The following is a 13,759-nucleotide window of genomic DNA, read 5'->3' on the forward strand; positions in this document are numbered from 1 at the left end:
CACCCTAAGACTCTCCTGAGGCACTGTTCATTGTCATGTGAATAATACTCACCTCATGTGCTTTCCCTGGTTGTTGTGTTGCTGTTCAATGCCATGGAATTCACAGATTTCTCCTAACATGAAATACCAGGAGTCATTCTCCATGGACAACATTTGTCCATTATTATCCTGTTGAAAAACTGAAACAATAATTTTAAGTGGAGTTTCACAAGATAAAACAATACAGTAAGGAAATTTTATGAGTAAAAAGGCACATGTGAAGAAAGACTGACTGGAAACATCTGGTTGTTACAGGACATGTTGTTGTGTTGTTAGGTACTGTCAAGTTAGTTCGGACTCATAGTGACCCTATGTACAAGAGAAGGAAATAATGCCTGGCCCTGTGCCATCCTCATAATCATGGTTATGCTTGAGACCATTGTTATAGCCACTGTGCCAATCCATCTCTTTGAAGGTCTTTCCTCTACTTTACCAAGCACGATTTCCTTCTCCAAGGACTGGTCCCTCCTGATAACATGTCAAAAGAACTTTGGTAACGGCAATGGCCAAATGGGTAAGAAATTTACTAAGAAATAACTCCAAGACAATTAAGAGTGGTAGTGACATAAGTAGAGTGTAATCAGGAAAGCAAAATAAAAAGGTACTGCAAACAATGCATGTGCATAAAGGTGATATTAAGAGGAAATGGGGGAGGTATTTTCCCACAAAGAAGGCATGAGAGGACTGATGAAAACTCAAAAAGTCAGCTCAGGTATATATGTAAGTATCACCTCTTCAAAGCAAAAGAGATTATTGCCAACTGATTTATTTAAATTTAATTTCATCCCAACAAGACTGATCCTTCAAAGGATTCTTGCCTTCCTGGTGCTCCCTGACAATACAGCTCTGGGTAAGTCCTATCTCCACTCTTCTAAGATCTTTCCCTTGCTTCTCAGAGAGAAAAATTAGTGTGGTTGACATGGTGCTCATGGGGAAAGACAGATCATAAGGGATGATAGACAAGCACGTTTCCCTGATGCTGAACCAATACTTTGCTCCATGGTCTCTACAGACAGGTGTGAGTATATTTTTTGCAAAATATTCACATTAAATATGTAATAAACACTAACAAGGTCCCAAACCACAAATCTCTCTTTGCCAGAAAGTGACCCCTGAAGTCAATGCTCACACTTAGAACACATAAAGAGCCTTGAGGCTTTTAACAACATGATAATCAATTTAATTAATAGATTTTTACTTTCATGGTGGAAGTACTAGAGTCTAAGCACCATAAGGGCAGTGAAAACGCCTGACATGTTTGTCAAAGTATTCCAATTCCTCAACTCAAATCCTAGAAGGTCAGTAAGTAAAGTAAGTACAATATATTTATTTGCTAAATAAGTAAATAAGAAAAACGAAGGCACCCTTACCTGAGTCCAGGTTCCTCAAGGTATCCGTCATCACATCTGTGTAGAGTTTTCTCTGAGAAAAATCCAGCAAAGCCCACTCTTCCTGGGTAAATTCCACAGCTACATCCTCAAAGACTACCGAGTCCTAAAACGTCAAATATACTCTGGATCAGCAAGGTACCATTTTCCCCAATGTGTGCAAAAAGATGGGTAAGGCTGGCAGTCCTGAAGAACTGAAAATTCATAGGGAGGTCACACAGAGTTCTATGTTCTCCTCTAGACTTTCGCCATCAGCATTGTCCCTTCACTGACTACATTTACCTATCATAGATTTAGCAATATCTCTTTTCTTTTTTGAAAAAAATTTTTTTTTTTTATTGCACTTTAGATTAAGGTTTACAAAACAAACTAGTTTCTCATTGAACAGTACACATATTGTTTTACGACATCGGTTAACATTTATTTCTGCTTTATCTTTATCATTTCTTTTTTTCTGGTGGCTGTGGGCTTCTTTTGCTGTTCTCTGTTTGATCAAGTTGTGTTGCTGGAGTTTTGATTTTGTCCCTTCTTTTTTTGACGTGTGCATCTATTGGTATAAATTGACCTCTAAGGACTAGCTTTGCTGTGTCCCAAAGGTTTTGGTATGTGTTTTCATTCTTAGGTTCTAGGAATTTTCTGATTCCATCTCTGATTTCTTCTATTACCCAGTGGTTTTTAAGAAGGGTGTTATTCAGTTTCCATGTAATTGATTTTTTTTCCTTGCTCTTCCTGTTGTTAATTTCTACTTTGATGGCATTGTAATCAGAGGATATAGTTTGTATTATTTCAATGTTTTGTATTTTGTTAAGGGTTGCTCTGTGGCCTAAGATGTGGTCTATTCTGGAGAACGCTCCATGTGCACTGGAAAAGAATGTGTACTTTGCAGCTGTTGGGTGGAGTGTTCTATATATGCCTCCTATGAGGTCAAGTTGGCTGATTGTGCCCTTTAGCTCTTCTGTATCTTTGCTGGGTTTCTTTCCAGATGTTCTGTCCTTTACTGAGAGTGCTGTGTTGAAGTCTTCTACTGTTATTGTGGAACTGTCAGTTTCTCTTTTCAGTGCGTTAGAGTTTGTTTTATGTAGTTTGGAGCCCTGTCATAGGGTACGTAGATGTTTATTATGGGTAAGTCTACATGGTGGATCATCCCTTTAATCATTATATAGTGCCCTTCTTTGTCTTTTACGGTGGATTTTGTTTTAAAGTCTATTTTAGGTGAGATTAGTATTGCCACTCCTGCTCTCTTTTGGTAGTTATTTGCTTAATATGTTTTTTGCAATTGTTTGATTTTTAATACATTTATGTCTTTGTTTCTAAGGCATCTCTTGTAGACAGTATATTGATGGATCTTGTTTTTGTATCCATTCTGTCACTCTCTGTCTCTTTATGGGTGCATTTAGACCATTAAAAAAAAATTTATTTATTTTACATTCAGTGTAATTATTGATAGCTGTGAGTTTATTGCTGTTATTTTGTAGTGTTTTGTTTGTTTGTTTTTTGTGGACATTTTCTCTGTTCCTCTTACTCTCCTGTGCTCAATTCCTTTTGTTTGTGGATTTCTTTTTCATTACTTTTTTTTTTTTTTATTGAGATTTTATGTTTTTCTCCTTTATTTTGATGAGTAGGTTTGTTAACTTTCTTTGTTGTTACCTTGAAATTTATCCTTATCTTCCCAGGTTTGAACCAGTCTATTATTACTTGGCATAGCCTTGCCTTCCTCTCCATTACAAAGTTCTATACCTACACTGTTTATTTCCTTTTTTATTGTTCTGATGTTGTTGTCGTTTACATATTAATCTCTCTAGTTCCCTGTTGTAATTCTTTTGGTTTTGGATAGTCCTTGAGAATTACTTTCCTAGGTTGGTATCTGACTGGTACAATCTAGATTCAGGCTGTGGTCTGATGTTGTTTGTTCTTAGACCAAAGGACTCCCTTTAATAATTCTTGAAAGTTTGGTTTGGTTTTTATATATTCCCTTACTTCTGTATCTGGACATGTCCTAATTTTACAATCATATTTGAATGAGAGTTTGCAAGATATAGTATTCTTGGTTAGCAATTTTTTTCTATCAAGATTTCATACATGTCATCCCATTGCCTTCTTGCCTGCATGGTTTCTGCTGAATAATCAGAGCTTACTCTTAGTGTTTCTTCTGTGTATGTGACTTTTTGCTTTTTCGAGCTACTCTCAGGATTTTTTGTTTGTCTTTGGTTTTAGTAAGTGTGATTATGATATGCCTTGGTGATTTTCTTTTGGGGTCTATCATATAAGGAGTTCCTTGAGCTTCTTGGATGGTCAGCTTTTCATCTTTCATGATATTAGGGAAGTTTTCTGTCAGCAATTCTTCAATGATCCTCTCTGTGTTTTCATTTTCTCCCTGTTTTGGAAGTCCGATCACTCAAAATTTTTTGCTTTTCAACGAGAATGAAAATACTTCCTATCAAAACCTCTGGGACACAGCAAAAGCAGTGCTCAGAGGCCAATTTATATCAATAAATGCACACATACAAAAAGAAGAAAGAGCCAAAATCAGAGAACTGTCCCTACAACTTGAACAAATAGAAAGTGAGCAACAAAAGAATCCATCAGGCACCAGAAGAAAACAAATAATAAAAGTTAGAGCTGAACTAAATGAATTAAAAAAATGAATTAGAGAACAGAAAAACAATTGGAAGAATTAACAAAGCCAAAAGTTGGTTCTTTGAAAAAATCAACAAAATTGATAAACCATTGGCTAGACTGACTAATACAGGAAAGGAAACAAATAACCCGAATAAGAAATGAGAAGGACCACATCACAACAGAACCAAATGAAATTAAAAGAATCATTTCAGATTATTATGAAAAATTGTACTCTAACAAATTTGAAAACCTAGAAGAAATGGATGAATTCCTGGAAAAACACTACCTACCTAAACTAACACATTCAGAAGTAGAACAACTAAATAGACCCATAACAAAAAAAGAGATTGAAACGGTAATCAAAAAACTCCCAACAAAAAAAAGCCCTGGCCCGGACGGCCTCACTGCAGAGTTCTACCAAACTTTCAGAGAAGAGTTAACACCACTACTACTAAAGGTATTCCAAAGCATAGAAAATGACGGAATACTACCCAACTCATTCTATGAAGCCACCATCTCCCTGATATCAAAACCAGGTAAAGACATTACAAAAAAAGAAAATTATAGACCTATATCCCTCATGAACATTGATGCAAAAATCCTCAACAAAATTCTAGCCAATAGAATCCAACAACACATCAAAAAAATAATTCACCCTGATCAAGTGGGATTTATACCAGGTATGCAAGGCTGGTTTAATATCAGAAAAACCATTAATGTAATCCATCACATAAATAAAACAAAAGACAAAAACCACATGATCTTACCAATTGATGCAGAAAAGGCATTTGACAAAGTCCAACACCCATTCATGATAAAAACTCTCACCAAAATAGGAATTGAAGGAAAATTCCTCAACATAATAAAGGGCATCTATGCAAAGCCAACAGCCAATATCACTCTAAATGGAGAGAACCTGAAAGCATTTCCCTTGAGAACAGGAACCAGACAAGGATGCCCTTTATCACCACTCTTATTCAACATCGTGTTGGAAGTCTTAGCCACGGCAATTAGGCTAGACAAAGAAATAAAAGGTATTTGGATTGGCAAGGAAGAAGTAAAGTTATCACTATTTGCAGATGACATGATTATATACACAGAAAACCCTAAGGAATCCTCCAGAAAACTACTGAAACTAATAGAAGAGTTTGGCAGAGTCTCAGGTTATAAGATAAACATACAAAAATCACTTGGATTCCTCTACATCAACAAAAAGAACACCAAAGAGAAAATAACCAAATCAATACCATTCACAGTAGGCCCCAAGAAGATAAGATACTTAGGAATAAATCTTACCAAAGATGTAAAAGACCTATACAAAGAAAACTACAAAGCTCTACTACAAGAAATTCAAAAGGACATACTTAAGTGGAAAAACATACCCTGCTCATGGATAGGAAGACTTAACATAGTAAAAAGGTGTATTCTACCAAAAGCCATCTATACATTTAACGCACTTCCGATCCAAATTCCAATGTCATATTTTAAGGGGATAGAGAAACAAATCACCAATTTCATATGGAAGGGAAAGAAGCCCCGGATAAGCAAAGCACTACTGAAAAAGAAGAAGAAAGTGGGAGGCCTCACTCTACCTGACTTCAGAACCTATTATACAGCCACAGTAGTCAAAACAGCCTGGTATTGGTACAACAACAGACACATAGACCAATGGAACAGAATTGAGAACCCAGACATAGATCCATCCACGTATGAGCAGCTGATATTTGACAAAGGACCAGTGTCAATTAACTGGGGAAAAGATAGCCTTTTTAACAAATGGTGCTGGCATAACTGGATATCCATTTGCAAAAAAATGAAACAGGACCCATACCTCACACCATGCACAAAAATTAACTCCAAGTGGATCAAAGACCTAAACATAAAGACTAAAACGATAAAGATCATGGAAGAAAAAATTGGGACAACCCTAGGAGCCCTAATACAAGGTATAAACAGAATACAAAGCATTACCAAATATGATGAAGAGAAACCCGATAACTGGGAGCTCCTAAAAATCAAACACCTATGCTCATCTAAAGACTTCTCCAAAAGAGTAAAAAGACCACCTACAGATTGGGAAAGAATTTTCAGCTATGACATCTTCGACCAGCGCCTGATCTCTAAAATCTACATGATTCTGTCAAAACTCAACCACAAAAAGACAAACAACCCAATCAAGAAGTGGGCAAAGGATATGAACACACATTTCATTAAAGAAGATATTCAGGCAGCCAACAGATGCATGAGAAAATGCTCTCGATCATTAGCCATTAGAGAAATGCAAATTAAAACTACGATGAGATTCCATCTCACACCAACTAGACTGGCATTAATCCAAAAAACACAAAATAATAAATGTTGGAGAGGCTGCGGAGAGATTGGAACTCTCATACACTGCTGGTGGGAATGTAAAATGGTACAACCACTTTGGAAATCTATCTGGCATTATCTTAAACAGTTAGAAATAGAACTACCATACAACCCAGAAATCCCACTCCTCGGAATATACCCTAGAGATACAAGAGCCTTCATACAAACAGATATATGCACACCCATGTTTATTGCAGCTCTGTTTACAATAGCAAAAAGTTGGAAGCAACCAAGGTGTCCATCAATGGATGAATGGGTAAATAAATTGTGGTATATTCACACAATGGAATACTACACATCGATAAAGAACAGTGACGAATCTCTGAAACATTTCATAACCTGGAGGAACCTGAAGGCATTATGCTGAGCAAAATGAGTCAGAGGCAAAAGGACAAATATTGTATAAGACCACTATTATAAGATCTTGAGAAATAGTAAACCTGAGAAGAACACATACTTTTGTGGTTACGAGGCGGGGAGGCAGGGAGGGTGGGAGAGGGTTTTTTATTGATTAATCAGTAGATAAGAACTGCTTTAGGTGAAGGGAAAGACAACACTCAATACATGGAAGGTCAGCTCAATTGGACTGGACCAAAAGCAAAGAAGTTTCCGGGATAAAATGAATGCTTCAAAGGTCAGCGGAGCAAGCGTGGGGGTCTGGGGAACATGGTTTGCGGGGACTTCTAAGTCAATTGGAAAAATAATTCTATTATGAAATCATTCTGCATCCCACTTTGAAATGTGGTGTCTGGGGTCTTAAATGCTAACAAGCGGCCATCTAAGATGCAGCAATTGGTCTCAACCCACCTGGAGCAAAGGAAAATGAAGAACACCAAGGCCACACGACAACTAAGAGCCCAAGAGACAGAAAGGGCCACATGAACCAGAGACCTACATCATCCTGAGACCAGAAGAACTAGGTGGTGCCCGGCCACAATCGATGACTGCCCTGACAGGGAGCACAGCAGAGGACCCCTGAGGGAGCAGGAGATCAGTGGGATGCAGACCCCAAATCCTCATAAAAAGACCAAACTTAATGGTCTGACTGAGACTAGAGGAATTCCGGCGGCCATGCTCCCCAGACCTTCTGTTGACACAGGACAGGAACCATCCCCGAAGACAACTCATCAGACATGAAAGGGACTGGTCAGCGGGTGGGAGAGAGATGCTGATGAAGAGTGAGCTAATTATAACAGGTGGACACTTGAGATTGTGTTGGCAACTCTTGTCTGGAGGGGGGATGGGAGGATAGAGAGAGAGGGAAGCAGGCAAAATTGTCAAGAAAGGAGAGACTGAAAGGGCTGACTCAAGAGGGGGAGAGCAAGTGGGAGTAGGGAGTGAGATGTATGTAAACTTATATGTGACAGACTGATTGGATTTGTAAATGTTCACTTGAAGTTTAATAAAAGTTATAAAAAAAAAAAATTTTTGCTTTTGATAGTATCCCACATTCTCAGGGTGTCTTAATTTTTATTTGATCCTTTTTCTTATTTTTCCTCAGAGTTGGATCCAAGTGTATGTCTTCAATTTTGATGATTCTGTCTTCCATCATTTCAAACCTGCTCCTCAGCCTTTCTATGACAGTGTCCACTTCTGAAATCTTGTTTATATTTTAGATTTCTAATTGTTGTTTTCATATGATTTCTACTTGTGAATTTATTTTGACATTTTATTCCTGTATTCTTTTCCTGAATTCTTCCATTTTTTGTATTTTCCGTGACCCCCATGTGTCTGTCAGTTTCTCCTACTGTGGGGGCTTCCATGTTGGTGTGATGCTGGAAGCTATGACACTGGTATTTAGATACCAGTAGAGTCACCCATGGAGGAGAGGTTTCAGCTGAGCTTCCAGACTAGGAAGAAGGATGCAGCAGCAGAATTAGTCAGTGAAAACCTTATGAACAGCAGTGGAATACTGTCTGATATAGGGCCAGAAGATGAGTCCCCAGGTTGGAAGGCACTCAAAAGATGACTGGGGAAGATCTGCCTCCTCAAAGTAGAGTGAACCTTAATGATGTGGACGGAGTCAAGCTTCTGGGACCTTCATTTATTGATGTGGCATGACTCAAAATGAGAAGAAACAGCTGCAAATATCCATTAATATTTGGAATGTGGAATGTATGAAAATAGGAAAACTGGAAATCGTCAAAAGTGAAATGGAATGCATAAACATCGATATCCTAGGCATTAGTGAGCTGAAATGGACTGGTATTGGCCATTTTGAATTTGACAATCATATAGTCTACTACACTGGGAATGACAACTTGAAGAGGAATGGTGCTGCATTCATCGTCAAAAAGAACATTTCAAGATGTACCCTGAAGTACAAGGCAATCAGTGATAGGATAATATCCATACACCTACAAGGAAGACCAGTTAATGTAGCTATTGTTCAAATTTATGCACCAACCGCTAAGGCCAAAGATGAAGAAATTGAAGATTTGTATCAGCTTCTGCAGTCTGAAATTGATCGAACATCCAATCTGGGTGCATTGATAACTAATGGTGACTGGAATGCAAAAGTTGGAAACAAAGAAGGATCGGTAGTTGGAAAATATGGCCGTGGTTATAGAAACAACACCATCGATCAAATAATAGAATTTTGCAAGACCAATGACTCCTTCATTGAGAATACATGTTCTCACCAACATAAATGGTGACTATACACATGGACCTCACCAGATGGAATACAAAGGAATCAAATTGACTATATCTGTGGAAAGAGATGATAGAAAAGCTCAATATCAATCAAAACAAGGCTATGGGCCGGCTGTGGAACACACCATCAATTACTCATATACAAGTTCAAGCTGAAACTGAAGAAAATCAGGGAAAATCCACGAGAGCCAAAATACAACCTTGAGTATATCCCATCTAAATTTAGAGACCATCTCATGAATAGATTTGACACGTTGAACTCCAATGACCGAAGACCAGATGAGTTGTGGAATGACATCAAGGGCATCACACATGAAGAAAGCAAGAGGTCACTGAAAAGACAGGAAAGAAAAGAAAAGACCAAGATGGATGTCAGTGGAGACTCTGAAACTTGTTCGCGAAATTCGAGCAGCTAAATCAAAAGGAAGAAATGATGAAGTAAAAACACTGAACAGAAGATTTCAAAGGGCAGCTTGAGAAGACAAATTAAAGTATTATAATGACATGTGCAAAGACTTGGAGATAGAAAACCACAGGGGAAGAACATGCTCAGCGTGTCTCAAGCTGAAAGAACTGAAGAAAAAATTCAAGCCTCGAGTTGCAATAGTGAAGGATTCTACGCAGAAAATATTAAACGATGCGGAAAGCATCAAAAGAAGATGGAAGGACTACACAGAGTCATTACACCAAAAAGAATTAGTCGACATTCAACTATTTCAAGAGGTGGCAGATGATCAGGAGCTGATGGTACTGAAGGAAGAAGTCCAAGCTGCACTGAAGGCAATGGCAAAAAAACAAGGCTCCAGGAATTGACAGAATATCAACTGATATGTTTCAGTAAACGGATTCAGGGCTTGAAGTGCTCACTCTTCTATGCCAAGAAATCTGGAAGACACCTGCCTGGCCAGCCAACTGGAAAAGATCTATACCTATTTCCAAGAAAGGTGATCCAACCGAATGCGAAAATTATCAAACAACATCATCGCATTCAAGCAAAATTTGGCTGAAGATCATCCAAAAGCATCTGCAGCAGTATATCCACAGTGAACTGCTGGAAAACAGGCCGGATTCAGAAGAGGATGTGGAACCTGGGATATCATTGCTGATGTCAGATGGATCCTGGCTGAAAGCAGAGAACACTAGAAGGCTGTTTACCTGTGTTTTATTGACTATGCAAAAGCATTAGACTGTGTGGATCATAACAAATTATGGATAACATTGCAAAGAATGGGAACTCTAGAACACTTAACTGTGCTCATGAGGAACATGTACACAGATCAAGAGGCAGTTGTTCAGACAAAACACGGGGATACTGCGTGGATTAAAGTCAGGAAAGGTGTGCATCAGAGTTGTATTCTTTCACCATTAACTACTCAATCTGTATGCTGAGCAAATAATCCGAGAAGCTGGGCTATATGAAAAACAGGGCATCAGGATTGGAGGAAGATTCATTAACAACCTGCGTTATGCAGATGACACAACCCTGCTTGTTGAAAGTGAAGAGGTCTTGAAGCACTTACTAATAAAGATCAAAGACCACAGCCTTCAGTATGGATTACACCTCAATATGAAGAAAACAAAAATCCTCACAACTGGACCAATAAGCCACATCGTGATAAACGGAGGAAAGATTGAAGTTTTCAAGGATTTCATTTTACTTGGATCCACAATTAACACCCATTGAAGCAGCAGTCAAGAAATCAGAAGATGTATTACAGTGGGCAAATCTGCTGCAAAGGACCTCTCTGAAGTGTTAAAAAGCAAAGATGTTACCTTGAAGGCTAAGATGCACCTGACCCAAGCCATGGTATTTTCAATTGCATCACATGCATGTGAAAGCTGGACAATGAATAAGGAAGACTGAAGAATTGATGCCTTTGAATTGTGGTGCAGGCGAAGAATATGGAATATTCTCTGGACTGCCAAAAGAAACTAATAAATCCGTCTTGGGAGAAGTACAACCAGAATGCTTCTTAGAAGCAAGGATGTCGAGACTGCATCTTATATACTTTGGACATATTGTTAGGAGGGATCAGTCCCTGGAGAAGAGCATCATGGTTGGTAAAGTAAAGGGTCAGTGGAAAAGAGGAAGACTCTCAATGAGATGTATTGATGCAGTGACTGTAACAATGGGCTCAAGCATAACAATTGTAAGGATGGCGCAGGACAGGACAGCGTTTCGGTCTGTGGTACACATGGTCACTGTGAGTCAGAATCGACTCGACCATACCTAACGACAACAATTTTCCATGAATTTGTCTATTTTTCCTCGTTTTTGCTTCAACTCTTGAATAGCTCTGAATATTAGAGATTTGAATTCTTTGTCAGGTAGTTCTAATGCCTTTCTTCTACTGGAAAGTCATCTGGTGTTTTATTTTGGATGCCTACTGGAGCCATGCTGTCCTTTTTTCTTTTTAATATGTTTTGATATTGTCTGCTGTCTTCAGGACATTCAGTAGTTATTTTCTTCATTTATTGATTGTAGATCTTTTTGTTTTGTCCTGCTCTTTGGTTTTATTTGGTTATTCCTGAGCAGGTGTGCTGTGCATTCTGTGTTGTTTGCTCTTCTGTGGTCACGAGCTTTTCACCTCCTTGTGCAATGGGCAGGTCCAGCTGACGGGAACAGGCTGGGATGGGTTGTTTGTGGCACATACTGGGGCCAACAGGGTGGGCTGGGAATCAGTGCTGGGCAGGTTCTAGTAGGCTGTGCTTGTGCTTGTGCTGCTCAGGGGTGTGATGTTCAGTTCACAGTGCAGGTAGGCAGGAAGGAGGCGGGAGGTTGTGATGTGTGGAGCCAATATGGGTATGGGAAAGAGGAGAGAGCAGAGAGAGAGACAGGAACCAAAAACAAACAATGAGTGCTAAGGGAGTTTGCCTTTGGAGTGGAGAGATGAGAAACCAAGAAATGGAGAAAAACTAAAAGGGAAAAATAAAAAAAACTGGATAAAAATTTGAAAAGAAAGAAAAACAGCCTCCAGGGGTCCCAACGGTGTGGCTGCAAAGACCTGGGAGTGACTCCCAGGCTTCACAGTATAACCTGGCTAGAGGGGGTACAGATGTCACACAGTGCCAGGTAGTCGGGATACAGGAAAAGAAGGTAAGTGTAGAGAGACAAGAACTGAGAAATGAAGAAAGACAGAAAAGAAAGAGAGAGGAAAAAAGAAATGCCCCCCAGAGATCCCATGGACTGGGGAAGTGGCTCCTAAGCCGTACAGTGCAGCCCAGCTAGAAAGGGCTCTCAAGCCATGAAAAGAAAAAAAAAAAAAAAAAAAACACACAAAAATAGAGCAGAATAAAGCAAAACAAAGCAAAAAAACAAAATAAAGCCCCGAGGATCCTACCACCGTGGTGTTGCGCACTGCAGGAGTGGTTCCCCAGTCGAGTGGCACATCACAGCCTTTCAAGATGAAGCAAAGATAGCACAGAGAGCCAGGTGTTGAAAAGAAAGGGGAGAGAGGTGATGGGAGGCACCGAAGAAACCAAAGGAAATGGAAAAAAGCAACAACTGCAACTGAAAAATGGCACTCAGGGAGCTGGCCACTGTTGATGGAGTGAATTTAAGCGGCGCAGGGTGGAAGCAGTTGCCTCCTGGCCAGGAGATTGCAGCTGGTGGGAAGCAGAGGAGGCCGGGGTAGGCAGGAGATGGGTGGGGGTTAGGTAAGCATATATTGCTGGTTACCAGGTGCTATAACCTGCTGGGAACTTCGTGAAGCTGCTTTCCGGTACACCTTGTCCACCAATCTCCAACATGGGTGGGGCAAATCCAAGCGGCAGGGATACTGCACTTCCTGGCCGGCCACGCTACCACTGCCAGCCAGGAAGCACGGAGGCAGAGCAACGGGGAGAGGATGGAGAGTGAGAGAGCGTGCATCTCTGGTTACCGGGTGCTCTGTCTACTGCTGGGAGCTCCTTGAAGCTGCTTTCCTGTGCTCCCTGTCTGCTGATCTCCAACAGGAGTCCAAGATGGCAGATCCATACTGTGTTAGCCAGTAGGGAACTCCACATGTATCTCTCCTCGCTCTCTGTCTCTGTCAGTTTCTTCTCCCATTCGGTGCTTGGCTGAATTCTTTATCTCTTCATTTGACACTTTGGGTTTCAGGAGTGACGTTTGTCTCTGTTTTACTTAGTTTTTTGGGTCTTTGCTGTGGAGGGACAGCGTGGGGCTTCTGTCTATGGCACCATGTTGGCCGGAAGTCCGCCATATTTAGCAATATTTCTAACACACTAAACTTACCTCTCCACAGTTTGACTATGACCTACACAGTCTTATTCCTCTCTATGTTTAAGGTTCAGAACAGGCAGAAAACATACCAGAAAGAAAAAAATATCGTCTATGAATGAAAGACTTATTTCCATATTCAGATCACCATTTCTTTGTGGAAAAAATTCAATTCACTCCTTCCATAAGACCCACTAGAACACACAACAAAACATGAAGCACAGGGCGAAAGCAAGGTGAGCTATTAATAACTAGGAAAGACTGAGGGACTGGCAGCTTTTCCTATTGATTGAATAAACAAAGCAAGTAACAGAACCAGACTCAGATATGGCAGAAATTTTGGAATTAATAAACCGAGAATTTAATACTGCTATGATTCATATAGGAAACTCAGGTGGCACAGTGGTTAAGTGCTATGGCTACTACTCAAAAGGCCAGCAGTTCGAATCCACCAGGTGCTCCTTGGAAA

General features: G+C 39.7%; 1 protein-coding gene across 1 annotated transcript in view; it reads right to left on the reverse strand.

Annotated features, from left to right (window-relative positions):
* The window catches only part of LOC100677790 (zinc finger protein 883-like), a 43,743-nt gene that overhangs the window by 13,156 nt on the left and 16,828 nt on the right, over positions 1–13,759 (reverse strand). The window contains exons 3-4 of the mRNA XM_010600855.3: positions 1,410–1,533; positions 53–179 (exon numbers count right to left, since the gene is read on the reverse strand). Of these exons, the coding sequence (XP_010599157.1) occupies positions 53–179; positions 1,410–1,533 (251 nt within the window). The remainder of the gene's footprint in view (positions 1–52; positions 180–1,409; positions 1,534–13,759) is intronic.

Source organism: Loxodonta africana, chromosome 3 (assembly GCF_030014295.1).
Source record: "Loxodonta africana isolate mLoxAfr1 chromosome 3, mLoxAfr1.hap2, whole genome shotgun sequence".
Lineage (NCBI taxonomy): Eukaryota > Metazoa > Chordata > Mammalia > Proboscidea > Elephantidae > Loxodonta > Loxodonta africana.